The following is a 14,244-nucleotide window of genomic DNA, read 5'->3' as shown; positions in this document are numbered from 1 at the left end:
TCTATCTTTCCTCTTAGCCCTTTCCAAAAGACTTGCACCTAAGCAATTTAGGGATAAATATTCACCTTTAATTCCAATAGCGTATCATAGGTTTTGGGACCCAATGCATTCGCCCAGTCAGCCACCCTCAAGGCTGACTCTGGATCAAATTGTGAGGCCTAATATTCCTGACAGTGTCCCTTTTATGATATGCCAGATTTTTACTAATACATTCCATATCTCTCCTAAATTGTGGTTCTACATAAACCTTGTGAAGAAAATGAAACTTAACCACCCAGTATGCAAGTATGTGCACACAGCGCACATGGTAATTTCCAGACTTTCATACTCTGGTATGAACCAGGAATAACTTCTCTGAAGTTAATAGAATTATACTAGTACAAAGTTCATCTGAGATAAGTTTCAGGCCCTGTGGGGTTTATTCTGGTTTTAGTTGTATGGCTGCAACTCCCAATGGGCCAAATATTGCTCTGAGTTATACTGGTGTATTTTGGAGTCACTGTATTAAACTCTTTGAGCCAGATTCTGTTGTCAAACTGAGTTACTCCTGGTTTACAGAAATGATGGTGAGAACAGATTCAGGCCCATTGGCTTCAGTGGCTTTATTCCAGAATTCATTCAGTAACTGAGAATGGACTTTAGCCCATGGACTTTTGGGTATTTGCAAGCACAGATGGAGTTTTCCCACCTTGGGACGCCGCTGATGCAAACCATAAACATATAAATATGATTTAGCCTTGTCCATTTTCCCTTTATAAAACAAACTGAGCAATATTATCAACCAATTGATACTATAGCTATAAAAGTTCTAATTTCTTATAAAGTACAACTTTTTAGAGTTATTACTCATTACACGAACAAGTCAGTGTTTCAGGGAACCTCTAAGGGTCCAGCTTCAGCATGCTAAAATAAACCAATTTGTGCAGTTATTTTGCATGTGTAAAATTACACATAATATGCTCTCTTGGGTATGTATAAGGCACCTATCACTTCGGTGTAAACCATCTAACAATGTTATGAAGAAGCAAAAGACTTCAGAACAAATTATGCTTTCTCTCTCCGTTCCACCTGTTTCAGAAAAATGTTGATTTAGATCTTCAGGTATATTTTATGTATTATTGTATGTTTATTTATCCATGCTATTCCTGAAGAAATGGTTTCTAGCAACAGTGGGTTTTACACATCGGTGCAATCAGGATTGGGTTCAATCTGAACTCTTTCAGCAAGGAGTTCAACAGCCATGGTCCTACTTCTGAGTCCCAGGTCTTCCCAAAGTGTCTGATAGTCTAAACATAGATCCCTCCAGCTACATTATCCCTGTGGAGGTTAGCTGTCTTGCGGGGTGCAAGGGCTAGTGGTGGTGGTGGTCTCAGAAATAGTCAGGCCCCTAGGGTTACCATACGTCCGGATTTTCCCGGACATGTCCGGCTTTTTGGTTCTCAAATCCCCATCCGGGAGGAATTGCCAAAAAGCCGAACATGTCCGGGAAAATACTCCCAGCTTTGTTTTGCCGGCATCCCTGCCCCAGTCCCCTGCTTATCTTAGAGCGGCTCTGGCAGGCTGCGAGCTGCAGGTGGATTCACCCACGGCGGCGGCTGCTGTTGCTCCCCCCAGACACCTCAGCTTTGTGTAGCTGAAGAGCCGAGCTGCCCGAGCGCTACCGGCTTCACGGGTTGCCAGGCAGCGCCCAGACCTCCAGACCCTGCGCTCCCAGCTGGGCGCTTCTCCAGCACAGCCAGAGCCCGGGAGGGGAAGCGCCCGGCCGGGGGTGCAGTGTCTGGAGGCTGCCCGGCAAACCGTGAAGCCGGTAGCGCTCGGGCAGCTGTTTCGCGTGGCTGGGAGGGAGGAGGGAGAATGCGAAGTGCTCAGGGGAGGGGGCAGAGTTGGGGCGGGGAAGGGGTGGGGCCAGGGCCCCTGGAGTGTCCTCTTTTTTAATGTATAAATATGGTAACCCTACAGGCTCCCATCCACTAAAGCTTTATAGATCAGGATCAGGACTTTGAAACCTGTTCTGAAGTGAATGGAGAGCCAGCGGAGTCCATGAAGGCAGATGTGATACATTTACGTTGGCCTTTGTTGTTTAGAAGGCATGCAGCTAAGTACTGTGGCAATTTCATCTTTGTCCTGGTGGTTGCATTCTGAGGGTAGATGAGTTTCCTGTAGTTCTAACATGCAGGGCCGGCTCCAGGCACCAGCAAAACAAGCAGGTGCTTGGGGCGGCACATTTCTTGGGGCGGCATTCTGGCGCCAGCCATCATAGGCGCCGACTCCGGGGCCTGGGGAAAAAGTGCCCCCACTGCCCCAGCTTGCCTCTGCTCCGCCTGCTCCCCTGAGCTCGCCGCCGCCACTCCGCTCCTCCCCCTTCCTTCCCAGGCTTGCCAGGTGCAAAACAGCTGTTTCGCGCAGCAAGGCTGGGAGGGAGGGAGGAAGGAGAAGCTGAGCAGCGGGCGCTCAGGGGAGGCGGCGGTGGTGGAGCGGAGGTGATCTGGAGCAGGGAGCGGTTCCTCTACCCCCCGTTACTTCCTGCGACCCCCACCCTAGCTCACCTCTGCTCTGCCTGCTCCCCTGAACACGCCGCTGCTCCACTTCTCCCCCCTCCCTTGCCTGAGGTCGCGGGGGAGAGGTCATGGGGCGGAAGGTCGCGGGGGGGCCCGCAGGAAGCAATGTGGGGGGAATGCGGCACACCCGGGGGAGGAGGCAGGGCTGGGGATTTGGGGAAGGAGTTCGGATGGGGTGGAGTTGGGGCAGGGCCGGGGGTAGGGGGGCACAAAAAAAAAAGGGGGGGGGCGGCCAAATTTTTTTTTGCTTGGGGCGGCAAAAATCCTAGAGCCGGCCCTGCTAACATGGAGGAGACCAAAGAGGACCTCACCAATGCTTTTGCCAAGATGAAAAGGAGCAATTGAATAATAAGTCCTGTGTGGCCCTAGAGCTCCACATTAATTTGACAATCTGACACCCAGTGCCCTCATTGGCAATATTAGAGTACTGACAAATTCCTCAAAGAGTTTCCCCCAGTTTCTACAAATATTACTCCTGTCTTTCCTGGGTTAAGCTAGAGCCAGATGCTTATTTCTTTCTGGCATTAGGACACCTAGGCAGAGGCTGCATTGGTGGAGGGGGATACATGTTATCTGCATATTGGTGGTAGATGAATCTGGGGCACCTCATAATTTCTCCAGACAGTCCCCTGTACAAATTAAAGTGGAGGAGAAAGGAGTATTGAGCCTTGCAGGGCTCTGCATCACAGCTCTCTGAGTTTTGTCTACTAGGAATGAGTGCGTCCAGCTGAATGCTGCTGCATTTGCCCCGACAGCTTCTGGCATGCATATCGTTAGCACTGTAAGAATGATGGTGTCAGAGGTCAGAGAGAGATCTAACAGTATTAGCAGAGAGGTTTGTTTTCTGGCCAGTGCCAGAAGGTCATGCATCAACATTAGCCAGATCGTTGTTGGGTTTTTTTTGTTGTGCCTTCCTCTGGATCTAGAGGGTGAGGCACCCAGGATGTAAGCTGAGGACGAGTACTGCTGAAGGTGGAATGCCACCACTCTTTCAATGTCCTCCAGAAAAAGGGAGGGCTGGAAAGTGGTCAGTAGTTGGATAGCATGAAGTGTAGGTTTCTTCTTGTATTGTTCAGGGCAGCTGATGGCTTGCTGACTTTGAAGGAGACATTGATAATCCCAGTTATTGTGGTGGGGCTAGGTGTTCGTCACTAGACTTGCATGAGGACTGGGGCATTCAGATGTATAGTTGGTGGGCTGGAACTTCTTTGAATCCTCCAGGGCTTCTATTTGGGAAAATGGTTCAAATTCCATTAAGGCAGATGGGATGGGAGATGTTTCCTAGGTAGTATCCCTGTCTCAGTGAGGACCACTCAAAGCAAGATGAGAACTATTCAGAGTAGATAGGATTTAGGCTTTTGTGTTTATATATTGTATGGAGATAGGCACTCTGGGTTGATTAGCAGGTTCATAGCATGGAATAGTTCTGCTGGCCATTATTTGGCTGATTATATGTTTGAGGGAGAGTCATGTTTTGCTTCCTTTATGGCTGCATCATGAGCCTTGCTGGTGAGCCTTGAGTTGTTCATGGACAGTGGATCTGAGGGGATTTTGTGCCACAGGCAGTGCAGACTTCTGTCTTGCTTCATTTTGCGTCATTCATCAGAGAACCACAGAGGCATGTGTGGGAGGCAGGAGGGCAGGGCTCATTTTGAAACTCCTTTGTCAATGTTTTCTATTAGATGTTGGTTACAGATTGTCAACAAGTGGTCTTTCAGTTGTGTGGATTTCTCTTCCATTGTCCTCTTGAAGTTTTCTGGAAACAAGAGCTTCTGACGGTGAAGTAATTTGGTTAGTGCATAGTTGGGAGAACCAGGAAATATCTGTTCTTTTTATGAATAACATGCATGCATTTGTATTTTCATTTGTGATGGGTTACTTGCCCTGGTGTTAGACCAGATGGAGCTGTCTCAGGAACCAGGCAGGAAAGGCAACACAATGGCCTAGATAAGGAACATCCCAACAAACACTCAAACAATGGCCAAATTAATAGCTGTGAAGAGGCAATTCCTTGGCTCCAACCTGGGTTACACAGCTGTTTTGCCAGGGCTGAGTTCCTAGAGATCAAAAGACACTGATCATTTAAAGAACTGCCCTATGGAAAGAGAGAGGGGAAATTATCAGCTGCTGCAGGCTGATACAGACTGACTGACAGTCGGGGGAACTTGGTCCTGAAGAGAACAGGGGCACCCAGGCTGTCTTAAATACCTTGGGGCTTGAGGGGAATGCCAATTGTAGGCAAGACACTATGTTGTTCTTTTTAATCCATTTATCTGAATGCTCTGCACCTCTTGGCAAATAAATCGTACTTTGTTTTGAAGTGGCATTTGTGTCACTGCATACTGTTACTGTCCAGAGACTCTCAATGAAAAACACTTTCAGGGTCCAGGTTTGTTGGGCCTGCTCTATATCATGGTTGGCAGCCCAGGAGGGTGTAACACAAAGACTCATTTTAAGAGTGGTTGGATCACAGGGTCCCATCCCAGAGAGAAGTGGAGGCTCATGCCTATCACTTGAAAGAGGTGGAGACCATGAACATAAAGAGAAGGTCTTTAGTTCAGTATTAATGAAATAGTGGCCTATCCAGGAACACGGTGTGGTGTTCACACTTCCAAGGTCTGACGGCAAACCATAGATAAGGCCTATCATGTATCCAGCTGCAGGTGTGTTGCTGGGGCCACCTGTGAGAAGTGCATGGTCATTATGTTAGATAGTATATGTGAGTATGTAAGGGGGTTTTATGGGTTACCATAGCCTAAGGGCAGTTAATCATCAACAGGAGCCCTTATCTGGTCTCCCTTTGCTTTGGCTGCAGTGGGTTTCAATGCCCTGGGTTCTTAGCTACTAACAGACTGTGGACAAGAGCACACGAGATATTTAATTCCTGGCTTTCACTGAAAGCAGTGGTGACTGGATAGTATCAGACAAAAGCACTAAGGCAAGAGGATGAATGGGATGATATAGGGAAGAATAAAAGATTTACTGCCTATCTAGGCCCAAATTCTCTGGTGGTATTAAGAGACAAAACTCTACTAATGGAGCTGCATACATTTGGCTTTAGTTTCAATAGTGATATAATGTATTCAAAATATTGTACCATGTGGCTTTTATATCAATTTGGCTATACTCATTTCCTTTTATGTTTACTTTCATTTCCTTTTATCTCAGAGATAGTATGAGAATATATGGGTCAGATTTCTAAAATTATGTATACCTCTGCATGTGCATATATGTGTGTAATTTGCACATGGATTTACCATCATTATACAAGGAATCACAGTTATTCCATATGTGAATGACCAGTTATACATCTAGCTGTGAGCACAATTGCAGCCAATGTCTGCCCTATAAAATGGAAATATAGGATGGACCCAGTTCTCCTCTCAGTTACACAGTTGCAACTACCACTGGGCAAATTTTGTTCTCACATCTATACAAATCCCATTATTTTAGTTGGGAGTTACACCCATGCATTTTATTTTGGCTAGTAATGTCAGCAGTTGGAGGTTTAACAACATATTGAATGATCATGTGCTTTTCTTTTATTATAGGTCCCTCTCCTAGTTTGAATCATGTCTAAAGAACAGGTAATTGGAAAATCTAACTTCACACACACACATAATCATTCAAAGACTGAAGTGGCAAAGAACATCAAGAAGTTTAGTTTATTCTCCTGTCTACGGGCCAAAATAAGTTGCAATTGAGTGTACCTGCAAAATGGTTCTAAGGGAAAAATATGATGCTTTGCTGCACAGTTTCTGTGCCAAGGACATGTGTTTTGCCTCTAAATATTTAAGATTGCCAATAAACTATTGTTGGCAGGTTAATAAAAATATAAACACTGTGTAGTCCTGTGTTAACACTTAATTGTGTATACGGGGAAAATAAAGATTTTTGCTATCTGTGTGAACAATAACATTCATTCAGTCTTAAGTTGCTTAAAATATGCAAATGTTTCAAACAATTTACTTGTTTCTTACCCTTTGATTTGGACAAAAGAGCTAGAACCAATAAGAAAAAAAGCAAATAGAATAAAGATCCATCAATTTTAATCACAAGAAATAAGTTATGGCAGATTCTGAAATGCCTAATTTGCCATATGCTGTTATGTTATATAATTAGGTGAGTTTTATATCTCTAGAACTCTCACTAAGCAGGTAATCAACAGTGAACATGAGATATACTGAACCCATTCATGACACTGTGAAAGTGTTGTGAGATGTGAAATAAAAGGGACCGTTACTTACTTAAAGCCTTCACAGTCTCTAATGTAACGTTTCAAAACACTGCTTAGTCTTTCAGGATCTGGGACTCATTCCTGCCCTCTGAAATGGAGGTGTGCCCGCTCACATATGTAAGAGCAGGACCAAGTCTATGGGTCAGATCCTGAGCTGGTGTAAATTTCACATAATCTGGCCCCTTGTTTCTAATTCATCCTGGCTCTAGTGTTTTCTCACCATTATTTATAGCAGCTTATTTTACAAATATTAACTACTTTGGTAGTTGACATATATTTTGAAAATATTTCATTAAATTGAAATGATAACTTCGGAAGGACAGATCAGTCAACATTTTTTCATATTTACTATATTGTAATGAATCTGAGGAAGTAAGAGTTTGTATATTTTAATTTTTTTATAATCATTTTAGTACTATACACAGCCCAGCATGGATATATTTGGGGGGGAGGGTTTCAGAGCTGGAATTTAAAAACATAGCTGTGTAGTGTTGCTAATGTTAAAAAAGAGAAGCACTGTTTAGCCATCTGTGCTTAATATGAATGTATGTTATATATTGTAAAATATTCATCTGTTAGTGCCACAATTAAAAAAAATTGTACAAGATTTGCAAGAATCTTTGCCTTGCCCTTTACAGTTACAGAACAAACTGGGAACTCGAGAGGGATGAAAAGGTAATACAGCAGCATGTCGTGTTTCAGTTCTCAGAGTCTTCAAGTAAACTGTTTCAAACCAGAAAAAGGCTCACAGCTGATCTGATGGGAATGCTATTAAAAACTGACAAATGGCACCAAGGAACCAAATTGATATAAATCCTGATATTAGTGCAACACTTATGGAGAAAGATTATCTCCTCATTTTGGAATTATGTAGAGTCACAAAGCCACTTGTTGTTTTATAACCCATGGTAATAAGTTAAGATCACCCTTTTGTTTGAGCTGGTTGGCGTGGTTCAGAGGTAAGCAACCTATGGTACGTGTGCCGAAGGCGGCACACGAGCTGATTTTCAGTGGCACTTACACTGCCCGGGTCCTGGCCACCAGTCCCGGGGGCTCTGCATTTTAATTTAATTTTAAATGAAGCTTCTTAAACATTTTAAAACCCTTATTTACTTTACATACAACAATGGTTTAGTTATATATTATAGACTTATAGAAAGAGACCTTCTAAAAATGTTAACATCTATTACTGGCACGCGAAACCTTAAATTAGAGTGAATAAATGAAGATTCAGCACACCACTTCTGAAAGGTTGCCGACCCCTGGTCTAGTTACATAGTGGTCATCTTGGCCCTAGAATCTTACCAATTTATCCTACAGCAGAAAACTAGAGGTACCACCATAAAAATGGATTTACACACATTGGAACTAATCCTGACAATTGTTAGTCAAAGGAGTCATTCTTACTCATACAAATAATTCCACTGAAGACAAGTGCAGCTCCTATAGATAAGGAGTTGCGAGACTGGGCTCATAGGAGTATATTGTTCTCTTGATATGAGAGTGAAACTCCTTAGTGCTCACCGATTCTGTACCCCTTGGTGCGTATGTGACTACTCCTATTGAATTCAATGAGACTATGCATGAGTAAATGCTACTCAGTGGAACAAGAGCTGCAAAATTGGATCCCACGAGAATGATATTCTGTATATTATATGCCTTAAGATTCAAGCCATACAACCATCCTCAGCCATAAGGCTGGCACTAATGATACAGAGCTAAATTTTTTAAAAGTTATCCTTGGAAAAACCTCCAATTATCAAAATCCAAAGCATAAAGCAATTATAAGAGTAAGAACATCTGTGGTACAAAATGTCAAATTCACTGTGACACAGAAAAGATGATCGAAAGTCCACTTCAGAGGTCACAGAGCAAGTTAAAGTTGCCTTGAGGCCAATGGGGAGTCCAACTTCTTGCACCATCACTGCTGGAAAATGAGTACACTATTCCTGTTCCTCTCTTCACTACAACTACAGCTTCTACTTACATGAGGAGCCAAATTCTGGTGGCTGCCTGGAAATAGGCCATAATGAACCCAACAAATGGGAGAGTAAATTTGCACCTATAGTCAAGGCAATACTAACTAAGTATGTAGCCCCCTTATATAATCTCTTCCCACTAAAAGTAGGATTCATCTCTGTGGGGCACTGTTTCCTAGAGACCATGGCCAGATAAGGGAGCATACATGCATAACCCCGTGGAAGATACCCACTTACCTCTCGGTTAGTCCCTGTAGTGTCCCTACATGGCTCCTGTTGTGGAAAGCCAGCAAAGTGGGTGCTCTCATGGAAGGGCCAAAATACGGACCATCAACCGCTCCATCATACATCTGCTGGCCAAGATTTTTCTAGCATGCACTTAACCAGAATTTGGCCTGAGGAAGGAGCAGCACATGGCAAGTGGTGAAGAAAAAAACGTGGGAAATAGTCATTGCTAGCAAGGAATTTATTTTGAATATGCTTACTTGTAATGTGTATGATCAGGGAGGCAGGAAGGTTTTTCATCAACTGATTCTTCCACCTCTCGTTGAATTGTATACAGACTTATCCACCTCATATCAATTTTACAAGGCAATTCCATGGGGCCTGATTACTACCCCCTCCAACTCGCTGCATCCCCTGCCCTATCATCATCATTTATACCTGTTCAAAGAGGGAGTGAAAACACTACCACCAGCATAAGGGAATGGAGAATTCAGATATGGTAGTGTCTACACTTTGCATAGGTGTAAGTGACTACACCTGGTATAAAGTAGGAGAGAATTGGGTTCCAAGGCTACAATAGAGAATATGCTGGTTTCATTCACTTTTTACATTGTTTTATAACTATTTCCTCAGCTCAGAGTATATCACTTGATCATGAAAACAGTTCTTAAAGGTGTCTTTCCATTTTTAATTTTAAATAATACTGGTTATATGCACAAAATATTTGACTTAGGTAATATAGCTTTGTTTTTTCTGGGATTCTTCTTTTCCATGTTCAGTAGTAGGCTGCAAATATTGGCTACACAGCACTGGACAAAAATATCTTTTGAAGTGTTCATCAATCGCCTGGGTTTCAAGCGGGGAAGAATTCACCTTCTTCACCCCACAGATGTGATTTGCACACTTTACACCACATTGATCAAAGGCAAAAATGTGGCCAGCATCAGCTTGTCACTGCGACACAGATGAATTTTCAAGCTTAGGAAATAGATGCACCTACCACAGGCAATTCATGTGCTAATCTTTCTAGAACAGAATGAAACACTCCACCAGCTGCTTTAGAGTTAAACATGTGCTTAATGCAAAAATAATACTAATAATTAATAATCAGGACAAAATTTTGCCTGCAGTGGATGTTTGTCTGAATGACTGTATAAAGAGTAAGACCTCAGGGTCTGCCCCTTTGTTGCAGCAACTTTAAGAATAGGTTTCTGCAACAACATTCACTTAAACAAATTGCATGTGTATAGGTTATTTATTAATATAATAAGGACCAAAACTTGCTCACATTACTCACAGAAAAATTTCCATTGATTTTTCAATAAGTGATTATTTGCCCCAGGATGATTTGCCTCTGATACTTTAAGGTTTTTAACAACATAATATACAATTTATTTTTATTCCTATTCTTGTTTAATATATTTTTGTTATATATATGTGTGTGTGTTGCTAAGTTTGGGCCATAACATATACATGTACAATGTGTTTAAATTGATGTTGCTATAGCAACCTTAATTTTTGCATTTCTTGATTTAAAAAAAAACTGTATAACACTAATGTTGCCTTAACAATGTTTGCATTTAATATCTTCTTTTGAAAAGAAAACTGAAGAAAAAGAGAATGGTTAGGGTCAGCATGTGAATGATCACAACTAGGCTCAGAAGTTCTCACTTCATTGCAGTTAATAGGATTGTGAGTACCCTTCACTGCTGCTGTCTTCATTTGCCTGGAAAAGGTTACTGTGTGTCTCACTTCTTAGCAAAGTGCATTGGTTTACACTGGCATGACTGTACCTTCCTAAAGAGGAAAAAAAAGTATTATTTATTATTAACTGAACATTGTTATTTACTATTTATTTAAGCACTGACAAGTGCTGTTTATGATGCAGAAGTTTTGCTCCCTGTATCCATCTACCAATTTATTTTTCACTCAAGAAATTCAAGAAAAGCCTTCAGCGAGGCCAAATCACAGGATGTTTCATCCCCCAAAGAAAACTTTTCATGAAGTTGTTATGTACAGCTAAGAACAGGAGATTATCATGGAAACCTTTTTGCAAAATTAACTGTAGCTTCTGAACCTGGCAAAATAGGAACCAGTAAGAAATCAGGGCATATGTATTCAGAACGACTACTCAAACACTGGTCGCGGCAGAGTCAAATCCAACTCCAGAAATTGCTGTAGTCTTCAGCCAAATCTGAAGGCAGCAGGTTGCCTCGAAACTTCAGCTTCTTTTTTCTCCTATTTTTCCTCCTGGCCTCTGTTTGATTTGTATGGGTTGAATTAAAAGCGTACATATGCCACATCTCTTCTCTGACCTTTTTATGCTCCTGATACTGATACTGTTATGCTCACAGTCCTGAAAAGTTTCTAATTAGACAAACTGAGATGCTGGTGCTGTTGCACGTGATGGGGGGGAAACAGACACTATTCAGGTGCCAACGACTGCTAGGTGCTTTATGACCCAGGAGCTGTGAGGCAGAAAATCCTAGCACAAGAACAAGATTGTGGGACATCATCATATGCACCATCGTCACCCACACTTCCTGTAATATGAATGCAGTGGACACAGTGCAAATATGAATGGGATTTGTTTTACATTGGTCATAATGTGCCAGTTCAAAGAAAAAGGAGTCTTTCATAAAGCAGGTTTGGGTCTGTGCTTTCCTGAGCTTAGAGTCCAGGATTGGAAATCAAGACTCTTGGCTTCTATTCTTGGCATCACCACAGACTTTGTTGTATCACTTGTTTTCCCTCTCAAGGGTCAGCCATTTTGAATCCATGTACATGGTGTGATTCAGACAGCCATTGTACATGCAGAGCAGGCATGTGCACTCTGACTGGGAACAGCGGCCCATATAGCCAAAGCAGGGGGAGAGGTTACTGAGGGTGATTCTGACCTTGGGGTATGACAGAGGAAGTGAACTAGGCGGCTTGGGGTGGGGGGGGGGGAGCTCTGCAGCCTGCACTTTGCTTAGGAGGTGGAGGAAGGGGTAATGGTAGAGGTCAGGGGGAGAGAAGGATGTTTCTGTCCACACGTGAGGCTATATCTGCCCTTTAAAAAATGCTGATGCTGACATTCATATGAACCAGGAAACTGGGAAAACTCTTCTCCCTGCCCACCAGACTGTAAAATGAGCCTCCATTGGTACATGTTACACTGCAAAGTTCTATGCAGAGGACACCCTCCTGCCTAACCAGTTTGGCTACCAACTCTGCTGCTACATCTGGATCCAGGGATTCCTCAGAGAGATCCAGGAACCCCAGAAAGGTGCCGAGCATCTCCCTGGTTAGCACCTCATCCTTTTGATCTGCCTGATTCATGGAGTGGTGTCCTCCATACCCCTGACCTCAGCAGTGCCTGGTGCCTCTATGCTGGCCAGTACTGGGTTTCCTGCACATGCCAGTTCAGAGGATTCAGTCCATTTTGTCAAAGGACAGTCACGTTTTTCCTCCTGGCACCAGACCCACTCTTATTGTCCCAAGCCTTCAGACTAGAATTCAAGTGGGAAACTGTCCACCGCAGTGTTCAGATGGAAGGTGCTGTAGAAAGTATTGTTTTTATTTCTGTATTAATCTTTCAGCAACAGTTATCCCACCCCATGTAAGAGCACTGCTTTGCTGCTGCTCAGGTCAGTATTTGTGTGAAATTTCTTTCTAAGCCCCATATCTATACGTTAAAGCTTCCTACCTCTGGTATTTCATGGAATTACTCAAGGTTTCATTCATGAACCAGGGCTGTTCTCTTATTCCTGGAGCTGTTGATTCTCTTTTCTCACTCTGCTTTCCCTTAATGGTCCTGCCTATTATCCAAGTAGCCACTTTTGCCCTGAGAAGCACCTGTTGATTAATGCTGCTTTTGTGAACAGAGAAGGATGTGGTGCGTGATATCCCCCCATCCCCTATCTAAAGACCATTAAAATGAGTCATCTTAAATAGACACCTATTTTATACTAAGGTGACAAGCTATTGCCTCACAACCATGTTTAGCAGCCGTAGGTTTTGTTCCCCAACCGTGAGGATCTCTCCTGTGCACTTATCTGAGCAAAGAACAGGCAGTTTGGCCACAAGGATGTATCCATTTTTGGTTTCCAGTTGAAAAATGTCCCTTTGAGACTGTATATTTTCTGTGATCCAATTATGATTAAAATATTAGGGAATGAAAACAAATAGCAGTATTATTCCCACTAGAAAGCATACTTATAGGGGAAGAGAGAGGTTGAAACTTTATTGTAATTCAACACCAGGACACGTCTAGAAATGGAGCAATTAACAGGTTGTAGGGCTCTGGGTCTCAGCTGCTGCTGCTGTATTCTACAAGTGTTGCCAAGAGATGCTAAGCTGAAAATGCAAATATCTTCAAGGCTGAAGGATCAAAGAGCAATTAAATTAAAAACTGCTGACAAGTCAATCTTAGCAGCCATTTCCATGCTGAACTAGGTCAATAAATCTTAGCCTGCTGTAAATCTTACCACCTAAAGGTGGGCTTGCATAACATGAAAATGCAGTAAAATATAGCAATACATTTTATTTAAATACTTTTAAAAGTAGTGAATAGCATGTTTTATTCATATTATCCTGCCACCCAAGCAGTCAAGAAGAGGTTAGACTTCTGGAATGGGTCAATTCTTAATTCGGTGAGAGAGCTGAGTGACAAAAAGTCAAGAGCCCTCTTTCCTTGTTTCTTTTCATGTATATTATTATTATTAATTTGTCTTATAATAAGTTGTGCCTATAGCACCCAATTGAGATCAGGGCCTCCTTGTGCGTGGTGCTGTACAAACACATAGACAATCCCTGCCCCAAAGACTTTTACAACAAAATAGACTAAAGATACGGGAAGAAACAGAAGCACAGAGACTTGCCCAAGGTATCACAGTAAGTCAGTGGCAGAGACAGGACTGGAAGCCAAATCTCTTGATTTATAATTAGTCCCCTATCCGCTGAACCATGCTGCTTCCCAGTGTGTACATCATTCACGTGAGAACATCGAACACAGACAGATTATGCAGCAAGAAAGCACAATCCCCAGGTGTAGCATCTGTTTCAGAACGCCAGCGAAAGCAGCTGTTCAGATAGCCAGCCATTCTCAAGCCAAACTGTACCAAACTGCTGCTTCCAACTCTGTTTTTAAATCCTCCCAAATAGATATTATGTATTTCTTTCAACTTTTTAGCTAAATGCATTTCCAGCATCAAGTATCTAAACTAGACAAATCCCCAGCAGAACCACCAAAATTTACAAATGC

The 14,244-nt window shown here is 42.6% G+C and overlaps 1 protein-coding gene across 1 annotated transcript in view; it reads left to right on the top strand.

Annotated features, from left to right (window-relative positions):
- Positions 1 to 7,402, top strand: part of LOC117871737 (protein cordon-bleu-like) — a 45,320-nt gene extending 37,918 nt beyond the window's left edge. Inside the window, exon 9 of the mRNA XM_034759503.1 lies at positions 6,110 to 7,402. Within this exon, the coding sequence (XP_034615394.1) occupies positions 6,110 to 6,127 (18 nt within the window). The 3' untranslated portion in view covers positions 6,128 to 7,402. The remainder of the gene's footprint in view (positions 1 to 6,109) is intronic.
- Positions 7,403 to 14,244: the final 6,842 nt, after the last annotated feature.

The sequence above is a fragment of the Trachemys scripta genome, chromosome 2 (genome assembly GCF_013100865.1).
Source record: "Trachemys scripta elegans isolate TJP31775 chromosome 2, CAS_Tse_1.0, whole genome shotgun sequence".
Classification (NCBI taxonomy): Eukaryota; Metazoa; Chordata; order Testudines; family Emydidae; genus Trachemys; species Trachemys scripta.
This window is presented reverse-complemented; position numbering and strand designations above follow the sequence as displayed.